This window comes from Brachionichthys hirsutus, chromosome 15 (assembly GCF_040956055.1).
Source record: "Brachionichthys hirsutus isolate HB-005 chromosome 15, CSIRO-AGI_Bhir_v1, whole genome shotgun sequence".
NCBI classification, from domain to species: domain Eukaryota; kingdom Metazoa; phylum Chordata; class Actinopteri; order Lophiiformes; family Brachionichthyidae; genus Brachionichthys; species Brachionichthys hirsutus.
In genome coordinates, this window is record NC_090911.1 from 201209 (window position 1) to 220463 (window position 19255).

Genomic DNA, 19255 nt, shown 5'->3' on the forward strand with positions numbered 1-19255 from the left:
AAGGAGGTTGTGCGTTCGACTCCAACTTGAGGCCTTTCTGTGAGGAGTTTGCATGTTCTCCCTGTGTCTGCATGGGTTCTCTCCGGGTTCTCCGGCTTCCTCCCACCGCCAAAAACATGCAAATTAGGTGGATTGGTTGCACTAGATTGCCCGTGGGTGTGGCTGGTTGTCTGTCTCTGTGTTGCCCCGTGAAGAACTGGCGGCTTGTCCAGGGTGTACCCCGCCACTCGCCCCTTGACTGCCGAGATAGGCTTGGAAAATGAACGTAAATGTTGTTTTTCATAAATTAGATATAACTCTCTGAAAGCTAATGTCATGATAGTGATGTTGTGACAAACTGAGGCTTTTAACAAAGAAATACAAAGTCTTGATTTAACGCTAATATTACAGTCAAGTTAGCATTCACTTAAATTTTACCACAGCCATTTGTAAATTAATGTTTCTAATCTGACCGTCTGCTCAACGTGCTTTAAAGAAGTCAGCATTTATCAATTTGCACATATTCATACAGTGGTGGCAACCTCCTCATCAAAACTGATCAGCATCACACTGACACACCACAAGGGCTGGAAGGGAACCCCTGCCACCGATGAGTGGACAAGCACCCTCGACTGCAATGTTCACCACTGGGATTGAGCTCTGTTCGTGCTACTTGATCAGATTAATTGTAAGATTTTATAGTCATTTTGTTGATCAAACAGCTCAAGAATTTCAATTAAATCTTTATTTTGGTCAGCACCAAGAACATTTGTTATGACAAAATATCCTTAAACAAGTTAAATCACATAACAACTAGAAAGAAGCAATGTCTCCCAGGAGAACTATTTTCATCTCACTTCTTATTTCTCTCCTCTCCATTGCAGCGTAACCTGACATTTTCCTGCTCAGACTCCAACTCGTTCCCCGTCTTTTTCAACTCCACATCCTTCCTGCGGCTGCCAGGTCACAGTTACAGCGACACTCTGTCAATCAGTCTGTCCTTTAGAACATGGAACTCCAACGGCCTCCTGATGTTCACGGCACTGACTGACGGGTGGGTGGAGGTGGCACTGACAGAGGGGAAGATCACTGTGTACATGAACGTGACACAGACAAGGAGCACGTACATGGACATTTCATCAGGTGAGTTTGGGCTTCAGCAGACTCCGATATGTTTTCACTTTTTTACCTTTTCCTCAGTTTATGTAGCTGAACCTGTTTTTCATTGCAGGTTCAGGTCTGAATGACGGCCAGTGGCACAGTTTCCATCTGATCATACTGGAGTATTATGCTATGCTAACTGTGGATGGCGATGAGGCATCTACAGTCAGAACTGCCCTCCCCATCCAGATCCAGACTGGAGGGATCTACTACTTTGGAGGTGATTACTCTAAAACAAAGTTACTCTCAAATGTGATGAAGTTAGGTTTGGAGCTTTTCAGATTGTGAATCATGTAGCTTAATTAGAATTATTTAAATTTCTCAAAGCCTGATCAAAGGGTTTCTTAACTCACGTGCTATAACATCAGCTGACCACTAGATGCCACCGTCTTTATTTGAGGCTTTGAAGCTTCCAATATTTTTCCGGCACAATCAGGAAGAATCTCCTGGCTGTCCTGTCTGCCTCCATCATACTGGTCCCCACAAGGCACTGCTGCTGCCAGGTGTTACATCTTTAACCCCTTCCTGGAGTCCTGTCATGTGCCAGCCTGCTTCAAGTCCTCCACCATTGTTCCTGTCCCCAAGAAGCCAAGGATCACAGGACTTAACTAGAAAGACAATCAGAGACTGCAGACCCCGCCTCCAAAAGACTATTGGATCTTGTGAGACAGTAAACAGGGCTTCCGGATCAGAGGGGCCAAACCTGCTCTAGCTTGCTGCTCCGGAACGTACTACAAGACTCCTTCTGGACTCTTTTTCCCATCATGCCATTCGTGTCCCTCCCTCTTAAAGTGGCAGTTTACAGCAGAGGCACGATTCCAGATGTAAAAATAATTCTAGAATCTGGATCCAGATCCGGATCAACGCCATTCTCGGGGAGGACCGAGCCACGGACAGAACCTTGCTTGTGTAAAAATTTCAAGTCGATTGGGTTCCTAGTTTTTGAGTTATGCGCTCGGACAGACAGACAAACAAACAGACAAACAAACAAACAAACGCACCCAATTGCATTACCCTCGCCTCCGCTTCGGCGAGGGTAATGACTACAGGCCGATAGCGCTGACATCTGTAGTCAGGAAGTCTTTTGAGCGCCTCTGTGACCCTCTCCGCTCAGGCAGGAGGCTACGGTCCATCCGGACATGCGTGCACACGCGTGCGTCCCTGTGTCTACGCACTCTTCACCGTCATGGTGACGAGGAAGCAAAGCTCTCCATCTCTCCATGAACGGGCTGATCGTGAACTGCAGTGGGCGTCTGTTTTGGGCTGCGCTTCGGCTTAACAGTCACCCAGCCGCCTTGGTGGGAGACGGCGAGAGGGAGCTACATGGGGTCAGGCTTGGAGAGGGCTGGCAATCTATCATGGCTACTGGATTTGCATACCTGTCAACCTCCACGGCTCCATGGCCGTACAAACCGTTGATTTTTTCCTTACAAAATACAAAATAACCTTACACCATATTTCTTTTTTTCAAATGCGTTTATTTATGTACATAGTTGGACATTATTAATTAGGATACAGTTTAATTTTGATATTTTAACTAAACTATAATATCCATTAATAATGCTTGTAATTTAATTTTTTAAATAAGAACAGATATTTTGGGGGGGGAAATCGTTAGCATTTTTATTTTTGTAAACCAAACTTAAGTATCGATCAATGATGCTTGTAATTTAAATTTCAAACAGGGACAGAAAACACAAACCTTTGCTGGCTTGTGATTGGGAAACATGTTTTTCACGTTTCTTGATATTCGGTGCAGACCGGATGGGACTGTAACAGTTCGTGTTTGTGTTCGTAATTCCTACTCTGCAGGGAGTCAGTGAAGGCATCAGGGAGGAGGGGCGGGGTGTGTGTGAGCGTGGAGGGGGTGAGAGAGACGGGAGAGGATATCTGTCCTGTTAGCGGCGGGGTTACCGATTAATAAAAGCTTGTTCTGAGAACATCTCGTCCTTGTTTCAGCGTCTGACGGACGCTACAAATTTGCGTTTTCCCGTACAGATGTTCTTCTACGCCGTACACGTCTTAGAATGCATAAAAACTGTACTTTGTACGGCAAAAACGTACTGGTTGACAGGTATGGATTTGACTCTGGCTCGGCACCGGGTCTCTAATTCATTTAGCCTCACCTCTAACGTGGCAAATAAACAATACAGCGAAGGAGGCAAAGGAGAAGCTAAACATTTGACACACTGAGCGGGAGATGGGAGAGCCACCGGGAGAAGCCATCGGTAGCTAGCGCTGCAAAAAGCTGCTCGGTTGTTAGCTTATTAAAACACTTTAACAATATTAAAGGAGCTGCCCAACAAGGCTTTGAATTGGTGCAACTAATCCGCTAACAGTGAATATTACGAGCAGCTATCAAATTTATGTGGGAAATGAACAGAATATTGTGAATGATTTTAAGTGACAAAACAGCACACGCCCAAGCCGTGAAACATGCAAAAAGGAAGTGACACAATACGCTCAACGATCCACTCAGTCCAATATGAATGGAATTGTCTTCACTATTTTTGCTTATGGTGGCACATGGGTCTATCATTGCCTAATAACAAGAAGACCAATGGGTTCAAACTTCTTTCTTTTACGGTTGTTAATAATGACATTTGACCTCCTCTACCTGTCTCCAGGTTACTTGCCCACTAACACACGATCCCTTCAGCGCCATTTCCAGGGTTGTATGCAGATGATCCACATAGATGACCATCTTGCTGACCTCAGAGCTGTTGAACAAGGTCTTATTGGAACCTATGAGAATGTCACCCTGGATATGTGTGCCATTATCGACAGGTGCAGGACTGCCTTTGAATTAGTAATAATCAGCTTCAGGTTGTCAGATGGATGGTAGTTCTAGTTTCTTGCACAAGCTGAGGTATGTTATGGGTTTGTTTGAAGCAGCTCCATACTTTATCATCAGGTGTGTTCCCAACCACTGTGAGCATGGCGGTCGCTGTACTCAGACATGGGGTACATTCAGCTGTGACTGTAATGGCACCGGCTACACGGGAGCTACCTGCCACACATGTAAGTGCACCCATAAGAGGTACACAAACATTCACAAATGCTGCATTGTGTTCTGAGTTGTGTGTTCCATGTCCTCTGTAGCAATGTATCAGCAGTCTTGTGAAGAGTATAAACACCAGGGGAAGAGCTCAGGGAACTACTGGATCGACCCAGATGGCAGTGGACCGATCAGTGCCTTCCGAGTCAGCTGTCACATCTCGGGTGAGATTTTATTGACACATTTTTGACTAATTGTCCGCTTGTAATGTTACACTTTGGCAAAGGTCTGTCTGTAGGTCTCACCAACTGTAAGTCTGACTGTCTGTCTGTTGTTCTGTCTGTTGTTCTGAGGGGCAATCTGTCTTGTCAGTTTGTCTCTACATGATTCTGTTGCTGGCTGGAAAAGAATTGTGGTCTCGGAAGCAGACTCAGGAGTAATTACCATTCACTAGGAATGGCAGGTCAAGCTAGGTGCAGGCCAAAGAGGAAAGCAACTCAAACATGAAAGTCAAAAAAATCTTGGTAAAAGTACAAGCAAAAATCAGTCAAAAACAGGTTTAGGTCAGAAGGTAGCAAAATCAAAGAAAGAGCAATAAGTGATCAAGCCTTCCTGAAACAGATGCAGTAATCCAGTGACGACCATCAGGCCTGTTGCAGCGCTAAAGCTAAGGCTGATTAGGAGAGTGAAACCAAGTGTGACACTTGGGCACTGGTGATTGGCTGTCTCACTTGTTAGTCAACAAAGAGGCATGGGAGAGGAAAACCCTGGTGTGAATCCAGCAGAGCCAAGTCAGCAGACTAGGCAAGGTAAAAGTCTCTGTCCGTTGGTTTTTCTTTTTTCAATGAAGGCCATAATGTGAGACTGTTGTGACAGTGAGATCACATGAGGTGCTGCGTCACTACTGGGAAAATCATTGTCCTGTAGTGTGCATATTTAACAATAGATAGATGATTATCTGTGACAATTATTTGAAAATCAGATGGATTTAGAGGTGTGTGTGTGTGTTTGCTAAAGAAAAGAAAAAACCCCAAGGCTGAAGAGAATATGGTGCAGTACGGTGGGCAAAATTGCCTCAAAGCTTATATGATGACCCTCCGCAAGGCAAGAGCAGTATAATACTCATCGCTAATAGAAGAGAACAAAAGCAATCCAAGGTTTCTTTAACACTGTTAAAACGTTCATGTCGCTGCCGCTATTGTTGTCTATGCCCGGTTTTACGGTAATATGCACCGTCGTTACCGGGAACCGGTGCTCCGGTCGCAGAGGCCGACTTTAACCAGCAAGTGGTGGTAATGGTGGGCGGGTGCACCCTCACCATCCGTAGCGATAGGGTTAACACCATAGCTAGGCTTACACGAAGCGCCAGCTCTACTGACCTTTCAGTTCCCACAGGTCACTGTCTTAGTAGTGATGATTTAATGTTAAAGTCATAAATGACCTTTTAATAGCATCTGATAACTGACTTAGCTCCGTGCTTATCTTATTATATCTCAGTGCAGCCTTTGACACAGTAGAGTAGATCATCAGATTCTGTTACAGAGGCTGGAACAATCTGTTGGTGTTAGAGCACATGTGTCAAACTCAAGGCCTGTTTTTGTAAAAGGCTGCATCTCACACGTGTTCTTAACAGAACACATGTGTTGGTTGTTCTGCAGTTCTGCTCCTCTCGACTGTGACAAAAGAGTTTTGAACAAAGTTAATGTCATAACTTGTGTTGGATGATATTTTTATTTATTTATAATTAAATATTATTTACTTTAATTAGTTTGATTATTGATCGATGGAGTAGTGTGGTTTTCTTAACCTGATCAATTGAAATGATTTATGTTATAATAACAGCAATAATCTATCCATATATTTTTACAAGCTATACAATTGAATATGCAATGTTTGTAACTTAAGTAGTGAACTGATCAAACGGAACAATTCAGCAACATGTCAATAACAACAGCAACACGCTGCAGTCAGGAAATCAATAATCTGCTGGAGGTGACTATTGGAAGTTATTTGAACTTTTTAGTTTTTTCCAGCATGTGCTGACATGTTGATCCGGCTACATATGGATCAGGATCAGCACTGGACAGCTCCATAGGTAGCCGGCTACATATGGATCAGGATCAGCACTGGACAGCTCCATAGGTAGCCGGCTACATATGGATCAGGATCAGCACTGGACAGCTCCATAGGTAGCCGGCTACATATGGATCAGGATCAGCACTGGACAGCTCCATAGGTAGCCGGCTACATATGGATCAGGATCAGCACTGGACAGCTCCATAGGTAGCCGGCTACATATGGATCAGGATCAGCACTGGACAGCTCCACAGGTAGCCGGCTACATATAGATCAGGATCAGCACCGGACAGCTCCATAGGTAGCCGGCTACATATGGATCAGGATCAGCACTGGACAGCTCCATAGGTAGCCGGCTACATATGGATCAGGATCAGCACTGGACAGCTCCATAGGTAGCCGGCTACATATGGATCAGGATCAGCACCGGACAGCTCCATAGGTAGCCGGCTACATATGGATCAGGATCAGCACCGGACAGCTCCATAGGTAGCCGGCTACATATAGATCAGGATCAGCACCGGACAGCTCCATAGGTAGCCGGCTACATATGGATCAGGATCAGCACTGGACAGCTCCACATGTAGCCGGCTACATATGGAGCTGTCCAGTGCTGATCCTGAAAGTGACGTCTTTTCCGCGGCATCGACTCTGGAATGTTCTTCATCTTTCCCACTTCGGTTGTTTTTTTGGTTTCTGCATGTCCATGACGAGACAAGGTGGTGGCTTTTTGGTTTTGCTTTGATTTTGTATCGATTATCTTTGTTCCTGCGTGATTTGAATGGAACTTTTCCACATTATTAGATGTTCATTTATCCCCATCACAAACTTTGGTTCATATTTATGATTTTTCTTATTTACAGTTTGGCTTTATCTCTAACAATTTTTAAGTTACAACCTTTTAAACAAGTGATATCAAAACTGAATATTTTATTGTAATTACTGTTCATTTCATTTCATTTCATTTCAAAATTGTAAACAAAGGTAAGTACAGTTGCAGAACTTTGCTTGAAATAGTCTTTCTGCACGGCATTTCAAAGGTTTCATCACACGCAGCTATCCGTAGCACATCTTGTAGACCTTTGTCTTCTACCACTGATAGCGGTCTACAGTCTTTGGCAACCCACTTTGCGAGTGAATTCGTCTGTTTCCGACGTTGACTTGCTCATTTTCCGTCTAAATCCATTTGTCATTTGGTCAAGTTGCTGCTGACCAGAACCGCTAGCGCGAGCCGTTTCTGTGCTAGCAGTACTTCTGTGGTAGGCAAACTCTTTTTTGCATAGTTTGCAGTACACGGTGGCTTTGTCTCTCCCATCTGGTCGTTTTTTGAAAATGAATTTACCGTCCAGCAGAGTTGTTTGTCTCTCACCTCTACGGATGGTAGGAAGGAGGAGGCAGATTCAGGAACAAACTTATCTTTTAATGAGGCGCAGTCAGTCACGGAACTACATGCTACATCGACGCACACAACAAGCTAACGTGCCTACGTCATCACGTGACTACGGAATCCAGGCACGGACCAAATACATTACAAAATTACTCTTTCCCGTCTCCATTCGTCCCCAAGCCAGCCTGGGACTGTGTGCGTCAGTATAAGTGGCGTACCAGAACATGGTGAACTGACAAACGTTCCGGGTGTTTTGACACGCAAACTGCGTTAAAATGCGTTAATATTTTGAATTAATTAACGTCCTTCTTATTAATTAATTGTAATTAACGCGTTAATGTCCCACCCCTAGTTTAAACATCAATAATAAACAAATAGCAGCAATGGTAACAAACATTGGTGTTCTGCCCTCTCTCCCGCGCCCACACTGCAAAACAAGGAAACATAGAATCCAAACAGCAAATCCAACGGGAGAACTTTGCACATATTGTGTTAGTACTCGATGTATACTTGTCTTTTCTGTACATTTTTCTATTTGATGTGGTCAATGATGATGTTCCTGAACAGAAGCTCAGAAACATCTGAACGGTTTCCAGATCTTGCATTAATCTGGAAACCATTTCCTGATTGCTGCAGGGTGACCTAACATATTGAATTGTACCTGTAAAATTAGTGACAGTATGTTTTATGCTTTTTTAGAGGAAATGGTTTGGACCACACTCAAGAACAACCTGGCTCCAGAAACATCAGTCGTCAGTGCAGAGAAGGATGGGAAGGCCGTGCTACAGATCTCTTACAATGTGACTAATGAACAGGTATATTGTGACATCAACTATTTTACCTGCTGCAAAGACTGCTTTATTATAGTTATCGAAGAGCCACACAGATAGACAGACACTCACACTTATGCCTACAGACAATTTATAGTGACTGGTTCACCTAAGTTGTGTGTTTTTGGTGGTGGGAGCCGGGAGGAAGCTGGCGCACCCAGGGGGGACTCACCCAAACATGGGGAGAACATACAAACTCCGCCCAGGTGGAATTGAACCAGGGCACTTCTTGCTGTGAGGAAACAGCACTAACCACTGCACTACCGTGCTGCCTGAGAGGACATATTTTCATGAAATTATATATATAAGAAGTTTTTTTTTCTGAAATACACTTAATAGCAACAGTGTCACAGTGAATAGGATTGTGACCTTACAGAAAGAAGATGCTGTGTTCAGATCCACCTGAGAACCTGGGTATTTCCTGTTTCCTGTTTGGAGTTTATATGTTCTCCCTGTGTGGGTTCCGTCTGCCGAAATGAAACAAATGAAGACACAAATCGCATTAAGGGTCTTTGTGTGGGCAGTAACAACAGTATGTTGCTGTAATGCATCTAAGATATGATTAAAACATGTATGTACTGGTAGTATGTAGCTAGTTATATATGTGCTTTGTGTAATACAGGGACATTTGAATGACGTTCTCACTCTGTGTGTGTGTGTGTGTGTGTGTGTGTCCAGCTGTTGTCAGTCACCAGCAGTGCTGAGTCCTGTGAGCAGTACATAGCCTATACCTGCAAAATGTCTCGTCTGCTCAACAGTCCAGGTATAGTCATCAGCGCGCATGACATACTAGTATGTATCTATCATCTAAAAGTACAGCTGTAAAATACATGATATATATGGACTTCATCTCAAATAAAAGCAGTACAGACAACTTATATTGTTAATATTTACCATCTAGATAATAAGTAGTAATAATAGTAGTAGCTCCTCATTCGTCATCATTTTGTCCTTTTGTCCTTTTTGTCCCTGCTTATCGTTTTGGGAGGTACTTGTGCAACTGTAGGACATTCAATTTGATAAAGTTTGAACATCTCAGACATTGAATTCATTTCAGGGTAAAATAGTGATGTGATCTCAATTATTTCAATTATAATTATGTTTGTATTTGTTCTAGTGCTAAAAAAAGAAAAGAAAAGAATTTGACGCCTACAGATGATGTGACAGTATTTATGAGTACTTATTTTTGAGATGTAACCCAACGAATTGGATGTAAACTGACTCCACTGCCTTGACTTCCAGATGGTGTTCCACTTACCTGGTGGGTAGGAAAAGCCAATGAAAGGCATTCTTATTGGGGGGGGTCGGGACCAGGGATACAGAAGTGTGCCTGTGGTATCGAGCACAACTGTACTGACCCCAAACACGACTGCAACTGTGATGCTGACCTACGATCATGGTGAGATGATTGCTGCTCATCAGCTCCCCTTAAAGTAGTTATGCTGTCTACAAAGAGTAAAAACAAAGAATCAACTGGACTTGCTCAAGTTTGATTGAAGACTTTTGGCCTCTCATCCAAGAGGCTTCTTCAGTTCTAAACAATCAGAGACTGCAGACCCCGCCTCCAATAGACTATTGGATCTTGTGAGACAGTAAACAGGGCTTCCGGATCAGAGGGGCCAAACCTGCTCTAGCTTGCTGCTCCGGAACGTACTACAAGACTCCTTCTGGACTCTTTTTCCCATCATGCCATTCGTGTCCCTCCCTCTTAAAGTGACAGTTTACAGCACAGGCACAATTCCAGATGTAAAAATAATTCTAGAATCTGGATCCAGATCCGGATCAACGCCATTCTGGACAGAACCTTGCTGGTGTAAAAATTTCAAGTCGATTGGGTTACTAGTTTTTTAGTTATGCGCTCGGACAGACAGACAAACAAACAGACAAACAAACGCACCCAATTGCAATACCCTCGCCTCCTCTTCGGCGAGGGTAATGACTGGTGGAGGGTAATGACTGGTGGAGGGTAATGACTGGTGGAGGGTAGTGACTGGTGGAGAGTAATGACTGGTGGAGGGTAATGACTGGTGGAGGGTAATGACTGGTGGAGGGTAATGACTGGTGGAGGGTAGTGACTGGTCGAGGGTAATGACTAATCGAGGGTAATGACTGGTCGAGGGTAATGACTAATCGAGGGTAATGACTGGTGGAGGGTAACGACTAATCGAGGGTAATGATTGGTGGAGAGTAATGACTGGTGGAGGGTAATGACTAATCGAGGGTAATGACTGGTCGAGGGTAATGACTAATCGAGGGTAATGACTGGTGGAGGGTAACGACTAATCGAGGGTAATGATTGGTGGAGAGTAATGACTGGTGGAGGGTAATGACTAATCGAGGGTAATGACTAATCGAGGGTAATGACTAATCGAGGGTAATGAATGGTGGAGGGTAATGACTAATCGAGGGTAATGACTAATCGAGGGTAATGACTAATCGAGGGTAATGACTGGTGGAGGGTAATGACTTGTCGAGGGTAATGACTAATCGAGGGTAATGACTGGTGGAGGGTAATGACTGGTGGAGGGTAATGACTAATCGAGGGTAATGATTGGTGGATAGTAATGACTGGTGGAGGGTAATGACTAATCGAGGGTAATGACTGGTCGAGGGTAATGACTAATCGAGGGTAATGACTAATCGAGGGTAATGACTAATCGAGGGTAATGACTGGTCGAGGGTAATGAATGGTGGAGGGTCCAGATACTTCTACTCCTGTTGGAGCAGAAAACAAACAAGTCCAGTTGACTCTGCTTTTGCTCGACCATGACTTGGATGACTGAGAACCGACACAGACGTGCTCTGTCTGCTTTTTTCATGTCAACAGGCTTTTCTGGATTATACTTTGAATCTATGTATCAGATATTGAGTTTGAGTTTATTTAAACAGGGACAATACATATTAATGAACGTTTACACGTAAATATGTGAGATGATAGCCAATGGCTAATTTCCATCTTTAGTCCCTTTTACATCATATCATATTACATATTCATATCTGTCCTGCTGTCCTAAAGGGAGATCTGTGTTTCTTTAAAATACTACGTCTCATCTCTGTCAAATACGGCATCCCTCTCTGGGACAGCACATGCAGTCGAGTCTCGGATCTTGATCTTGGTAGACGAACAACCCGGTTTTCGACCCAAAATATTTTGTTTAAAATGCCTCGGAAGTCAAACATATTTTCGGAGTTCGAACACACGAGTGGAGCCGAGGCGAAGACACGCAAAGACAAGTGGAGCTGCGGGGAAACGTAGATTGACCGGTAATCCGAGAGCTGGCAGACATTCTGGGGGAAACCTCGTCTTATTAGGATAGACGGTAACCGGTAGAGATGGTGTCTGTTCCCCAACCTGTTCCCAAACCCCCTCAGATTATAAAAGGTCCCATATTTGACCCTTTTTAAACAAGTTAATGCAGTTCTCAGGCACTTATATTCATTATCTGTGACAGTCTTTGGTCAAAATAGCAAACAGCTGCTGCAGGACAGCGTCCCTCATTTCTGTCTCACACAGATGCTGCAGGACAGCGTCCCTCATTTCTGTCTCAAACAGATGCTGCAGGACAGCGTCCCTCATTTCTGTCTCAAACAGATGCTGCAGGACAGCGTCCCTCATTTCTGTCTCAAACAGATGCTGCAGGACAGCGTCCCTCATTTCTGTCTCACACAGATGCTGCAGGACAGCGTCCCTCATTTCTGTCTCACACAGATGCTGCAGGACAGCGTCCCTCATTTCTGTCTCACACAGATGCTGCAGGACAGCGTCCCTCATTTCTGTCTCAAACAGCTCTGTCAGAAATTGTCTTAAAAGGGAGAGACTCAGTTCACACACACACACACACACACACGGCGCGATTATAACCTCTGGACGTAATAAAAATATTCTGAATCTAGGCTTAACTTCTCTCTCATCTACTTCACAAATATCTTACAGATCTGAACTAATTGAGTCGTTTCAGCTCGATCTGCCAGAGCTGGCATAAGAGTGTGTTTAAAAGTGTTTTGGGATTTATTATCTGTAAAATTGGTTGAGACTATTGAGTCAAGATGTGAAATAGTATCAGGGAAATTAAATATTTGCTCATTAGGCCCGAGCGCCTATCCTAGGCGTAAGGGGCGGGGCTATTGCTTTTGCAACGCAGAAGACGACAAGTTGACGACCAACACACCCACGCCCACACACCCCGACACGAAACAACACACACATACAGACACACACAAACACGAGTTGACGACAAAGTTGTCGTCAACCCTCAGCATCCAACTTTGCCATGCTGTTGAGGACGACCAACACACCCACGCACACACACACGACACTCAACAACACACACACACACACACACGACACTCAACAGCACACACACACACACCAACACTAAACAACACACACACACACACACAGACACTCAACAGCACACACACACACACACACCGACACTCAACAGCACACACGCACACACACAGACACTCAACAGCACACACGCACACACACAGACACTCAACAGCACACACGCACACACACAGACACTCAACAGCACACACACACACACACACCGACACTCAACAACACACACGCACACACACAGAGATCCACAAACACGAGTTGACGAGCGCAGCGAGTCAACCATCGGGCGACCAACACACACGACACTCGACAGCACACACACACCCCGACACTAAACAACATACAGAAGCGTAGCCCTCGTCGAGACCATTCCGAAAATGTATTTTGTGTAATAATCGCATACTCAGAAAAAAAGTTATATTGTTTTTGCTAAAATTATTTCTTTCTTTCTTTCTTTGTTCTGCTGTTTAAACAGCAATTTGACCCCCTGAACATGCTCGAAAACTCACCAAACTTTGAACCAAGCTCAGAACCGGCGAAAAATTAATGTTTTTATGTGTTTCAAAATTGGGCATGAAAAAGTGGCGCGCCAGCGCCACCTACAAAAATCACAATGCATTGTGCCTATGGGGGGTCCGACGCCAACTTTGTCGGACAGCCACGAAATTCAGTACAGACATGCGTCAAGTCAGGGCAAAAAAAAAAAAAAAATATGGCCACGCCCCCAGACACACAGGAAGGCGGCCATATTGGATTGAAACTTAAAAACTCCTGACGGCAGATGGCCATATAATCCAAATAACGATTTGACTAAACTGTGAGCTACTCATGCAGCTCAAATCTAAACACTTGCGAAGCACTCAGGACAAAAGCGGCGTGCGTCGGCGGGTCAGCTCAACGGCCTGTCGGCCGGCGAGGGCCTACAACGCCGCTTGCGGCTTTAATTTTATTTTTGTTTTCTGAAATTAAGCACTTTATTTGAACATGCACAATTTTCACATTTTATTTATTTTCTCTCATTTTGAAATGCAGCCCGACTTTAGTTTAGTTAATGAGAGAACATTATACATATCTGCAATCATAAGTATACGTTCAGTTTTATGTTACGTGGCAAAACATCTTGTAAAAATGTTTTTGTATTGTACTGAATTCCTTTGATTTGACAGTCAGGTATTGATTACATGCAGATGCAACGATACAATGAGGCTACTTAAATATATATATCACTCTAAATAGTTAGACATTATGATCTTCTGGACCTTTGCTTCAAGAAACTGGACCTCTTTAAATGTTCCTTTCTATACCCCTGCTTTTCAGTGTAAGATCAGTTTATGTAATTGTCATGTTGTGGTTAATATTGTCTCAGATATTTCTCATCTTATCAGTATTTCACCCCCGGCTCAGATCCATAGCGATCCTTTTTCTCTTTGGTTCTGTGCAGGAGAGAGGACGCCGGGCTCTTGGTGTATAAAGACCATTTGCCCGTCAGTCGGGTCGTTGTTGGTGATACAAGCAGAGCAGGATCTGAGGCCAAACTGACATTAGGACCACTAAATTGTCAGGGAGATGGTAAGTGGAAGGAACACCTGCAGCCTCATCCAGTAAACAGTTATAGTTCACCTATGTCCTGTTATTGTGTGTGTGAAGGGAACTACTGGAATGCAGCATCCTTCACAAGCCCTGCCTCCTACCTCCACTTCTCTTCCTTCAGAGGAGAAACCAGCACTGACATCTCCTTCTACTTTAAAACTTCATCCACTCACGGAGTCTTTCTGGAGAACAAGGGGACCAACGACTACCTCGGCCTAGAACTCAGAGGTGTGTCTCTGTGGGTGTTAGAGTTCCTCAGAGTTTCATACCTCGTGTTGGCTGTTTGTCTATGAGCTTTTGTGAAAAGTTAACGACAAATTGTAATTACAATTGAACTGTCATCCGGAAGTATCGCAAATGTTATTTTTTTTCATCCTGGCACTCCCAGGAGGCTCAGAGGTCCTCTTCTCATTTGGTGTTGGCAATGAGTGGGTGGAGCTTAGCCTCAACTCCCCAGTGCCTCTGAATGATGACCAATGGCATCGTGTGGAAGCTGAGAAGAACATCAAAGAGGCAGTACTGCAGCTTGATGGACAGTCCAGAGAGGCCAGCGCCACGCCGGCACAAGGGCACACAAAGCTGGAGTTCTACAGTGAGCTCTACGTTGGTAAGACACGGGGATACCCGTCTGCTTGTCCTCAGCTCTAGTTATTGCCATGACATGTAATATGGTGTATCGCCATCAGGCTTCCATGAACTGAATTACTTAACTGCAAAATATATTTTTGTTTAATAATTGTGGGAACAAATGAATAAAATATTAGATTTTCAGTCAAACTTGTTTTAGCAAACAACCGATAGAACAGGGATCGGCAACCTTTTTCATGGCGTGTCATTTTACAATATACTCAAGGCCGGAGTGCCAACACGTACCGGTACCTATTTCATAAAACGGTACCAGTCCGCACAGAAAGAAGAACTATCATTTAAAGAAATGTATATCATTTCCATTGTATCGATGATTTCGAGTCTAAATTTTTATATTGAAAAATACAACTTATTCATCATAAACAATATATACTGTACATACAACACAACTTTTACAAACACATTGTTTTTGAAAGGCAAATGATGAAGTGAGAATCCTGGCAAAAGATTGCCTGACAAGCAGGTCACAAACGTCACAGCCCCGGCTGAAGAAAAGCAGAAGTGAGCAATCTCTGCTAACTTGGCATGTTCACAACGCTTTAGTTTAAAGGTTACTCGACTGGCGTTCCCATCAGGAGAGTTACATAATCATAAAGTACAGTACGATAACTTGTTACAACTGCTTTGTTGTGAATTGTTGTTTTCTCTATAAGATCACCTGTCCAGTCTGGACATTTGTCTTCACTTTCTGTGGTCTCTGACTGACTATATATGAAAATGTGCAATGCAATATCTGGAATAGATATATTAATTCAGATTCAAACAACTTAATTGAATCTAAGAAGGGCAATTCTTTTTGTGGTGATGGGCACCATGGGGGCATTTTGAACTGGAAGAGCTTTGGGTTAAAATGTTGAAATGCATGGGATCCAAAACCTCACATGCAATAGTTAGTTGTGACATACAGCGGTCAATTAGAGGAGAGGCCATATTAAATATTTTGAAGTCCATATCAACAGAATTTGAAACAATATAACCATTATGGAAAAAGTGGAATATCACATAAAAGGAAACGGGTTTAAAGGAGGCATGTGTTGGATGCAATGAATATTATTGGGTCACGTCCACTGTTGTTTTAGTATATTTGTTTAGTTGCTTTTACTTTATTTTTACTTTAGTTATGATTGTGCCACACCTTCTCAGTGGCAGCATTTTAATAATCTTATGCAATGTTGTATTTATTTAAGTTCGGAGTTGCATTAATTTTATGCCAAGCTCTTGTATTACAGAGCAACAACACTGCCCCCGCAGGATGGTGCAGTAGGCACTAAGCATGGTAGATGCCTCTTACCCTGATGCCCCATCACTCTCAAACAGGGTAAATCTGGAATAATAAGAACACATGGCATGTTTGCATTGTTCCAGAGTGAAATCTTTATGCTTGCTAGCAAACGGAGTCCTTCTCAATTGCCTCACTGACAATTGATTTTCGAAAGGCTATTCAATGCAATAGGATCTTACATAGCTGTTAAGTCCCAGTCCCTTGAGTTCACAATGCGTGTTTAAATATTTTTACACAAACCACATGGTTATCAACATCATCATCAAAAGGTTCTAAATTGTTCTTGGTATCTTTATATACCAACCATGAAAAGTAAAAGTGAATCAGAGTTTAAGTGTATTTTTAAAAAAATGGAATTTGTAAATAGGATTTTCAATGTTAAGACATATTGCATGATAGTGCATTTCGGACCCCTTTATGACTGTGATTTTTGGTGAGTGAATTGAATGCATATTTTGTAAGACCATGATTTTTTGAAAAAGCCTCCATTACAAGTAAATGGGAAAATCCGGTATTTTTTGTAACCGGACAGATATCCGGATCGCTCTCAAAATTTGACGGCATGTAAGTTAGAGCAAGATCCCTCTTCAGATTCTTTGTCATCAAGATCCATCCAGCAGTTTTTCAGAAATCCTGCTAAATGCAATGTGTACAACTATTTTTCAAAACAATTGCGACAGTGTCCGCAATCCGGATCCTATCAAGATGAAATTCAGTGGTATCTCTTCTGGATCATCACCAAAATCTGTTCCTGGCAACATACCCAACATTTCCAGAACATTTCATCAAGATCCGTCTGACATTTTGAGTTATGTTGACAGACAATCAAACCAACACCGGTGATTGCATCACCCCCGCCTCAGCTGAGGTAACAACATAAATAATCCTCTAATCATTTCACCCATATCTGTTTGAAAACAATAAAGTCACTTTCACACCAGAACTGTTTGGTCCACTTTAAACGGACTTGAGTCCATTTCCTCGGATAATCTGCTTTGTTTGGTTCGGTGTGAAAGCTCATCCGAACTCTGGTTCGCCTGAAAACATGGGTCTAACCCTAACCCTAAGTCGACTTTGGTTCGGTTTGTATGCGGTGTGAAAGCTCACTGGACCAAACATAGGACCAGATGTACGTAGTAACGCTACGCTGCACATTGCATCTCGGCGAGAGGAAGGACAGCGTGCACTCCTAACCAAAACTACTTTTGTCCAATTGACAAGCGCCCCTTTCGACCACATGTCGCTGCTCAGAATGTTCGGTGCGCTTTACTAAACACAGTGTGAAAGCACAACCGAAACAAGTAATACATGTAACAATGTTTCAGGTTGTTTCAGCTTCCCAAATCGAACCAAGTCCGCTTGGTCAGGTGTGAAAACGACTTAAGTTACATTCGGATGTTAGGGTGATTAGACTCATAAATAAATGTAAAGTGCAAACTGCCCGCCATGCTATAGTGCTGTACTTAAATTGTTATACTCATTTAAACACAAACTAAAGAGTTTGCACTACAGTAGATTTCTAAATATTAAAAATGTCATTTCATTTCTGAAAAGTATCTCCGGACCGGAACACAGGTACCTGGGAACCTTCGGAACCCTGGGTTTATAGCCATCCGTGTTGATACGTTAATGCTTTTTAATGTCAGTAAAATATTGTGTGTCAACTTCCTAATTATCAGCGGCTTCTATCCTCCTGCCATGTTTATGACGACATGATGGTCAGGCAATCTTTTTCTGTCACTTCTGCTACACGTGTTCTTCATTTCTGGGAAACTGGTTCCTGCTTTAACGTAGATAAACATTGCAGTTGTACTTCAATCAGGAATACTAACATATTGTACCTGGAATATGTTATGTTATGTGAATGAGCCTGTCTACCTGAATACTATATCTCCCAATTTGCCAGGTGCCTCAAGTGGTCAGAGGGGTTTCCTCGGCTGTATGCGGGCTCTGAAGATAAATGGTGTGACATTTGACCTAGAGGATAAGGCAAAGGTGACTCCAGGTGTGAAAGCAGGCTGCCAGGGCCATTGCGGGAGCTACGGGACGCACTGCAAAAACGGCGGGAATTGTGTGGAGCAGTACAATGGATACTCCTGTGACTGCTCCCTCACTGCGTATGATGGGCTCTTCTGTACTGATGGTAACACTTTCATGTCATCATCTCATTCATGGACGTAAAGATAGCAGCAGCACTTCAAAGGTCACTTCCATAGACTTCAAATTATAAGCAATTAAAATAACACTCATAATACTGAATTAGTACTAAAAATAAGTAACCAAGCAAGTGTATTAACATATCATGACCATAGTATGGTTTTAACTTCAACATTTAACCTTTTTTAAACTACAGTTAAAGAAAACAAAGTATGCAAGAAGATTTACGTTTCACTTTTAGGAACTGCAATTTGGAGAATAAAGTTTGTAAAATACTAAGCTATATTTAAACTCATCCAAGCTTTCTTGTAAATTCAGCATTAAATGTATATGAAGTGTCAGTTTGTTGCAGCATTACCTTGCAGCTGTTTAGATTGATTTATGTCACATTTTGCAAATACCCTTTTCAGTTAACAATATATGGTACTTCATCAGACACCCATAAAGAAAATGAAAGCCTCATGAACTTTGTTAAGGCAGTGTTTCCCAACCTTCTCTGAGCCGCGGCACTTTTTTTACATTTACAAAATCCTGCGGTACACCACCAACCAAAATGACACAAAATGACACTAACACAGTACATATTATATTAGATGACCTTTATTATAATACATATAGTTAATAATATAGTTTTTAATGCATTTATACTTAGTGTGAAACCTGGGGCTGTTTGGATGAACACAAAATGGATATCCTGCAGTAATGGTAGAAAGACACACACAAAGCTCTTCCTCATCAGCTCTCAGTCTCTCTCTGTTTTTAGTTTTTATCGCCGTCGAGCTTGAGAAGCTCAGCTCACAGA

The 19255-nt window shown here is 42.9% G+C and overlaps 1 protein-coding gene across 1 annotated transcript in view; it reads left to right on the top strand.

The window, feature by feature from the left end:
• Positions 1 to 19255, top strand: part of LOC137905078 (contactin-associated protein-like 2) — a 53930-nt gene that overhangs the window by 24076 nt on the left and 10599 nt on the right. The window contains exons 8-19 of the mRNA XM_068749302.1: positions 864 to 1122; positions 1211 to 1360; positions 3768 to 3927; positions 4055 to 4161; positions 4243 to 4362; positions 8301 to 8416; positions 9110 to 9194; positions 9674 to 9830; positions 14218 to 14345; positions 14424 to 14594; positions 14755 to 14973; positions 18203 to 18439. Of these exons, the coding sequence (XP_068605403.1) occupies positions 864 to 1122; positions 1211 to 1360; positions 3768 to 3927; positions 4055 to 4161; positions 4243 to 4362; positions 8301 to 8416; positions 9110 to 9194; positions 9674 to 9830; positions 14218 to 14345; positions 14424 to 14594; positions 14755 to 14973; positions 18203 to 18439 (1909 nt within the window). The remainder of the gene's footprint in view (positions 1 to 863; positions 1123 to 1210; positions 1361 to 3767; positions 3928 to 4054; positions 4162 to 4242; positions 4363 to 8300; positions 8417 to 9109; positions 9195 to 9673; positions 9831 to 14217; positions 14346 to 14423; positions 14595 to 14754; positions 14974 to 18202; positions 18440 to 19255) is intronic.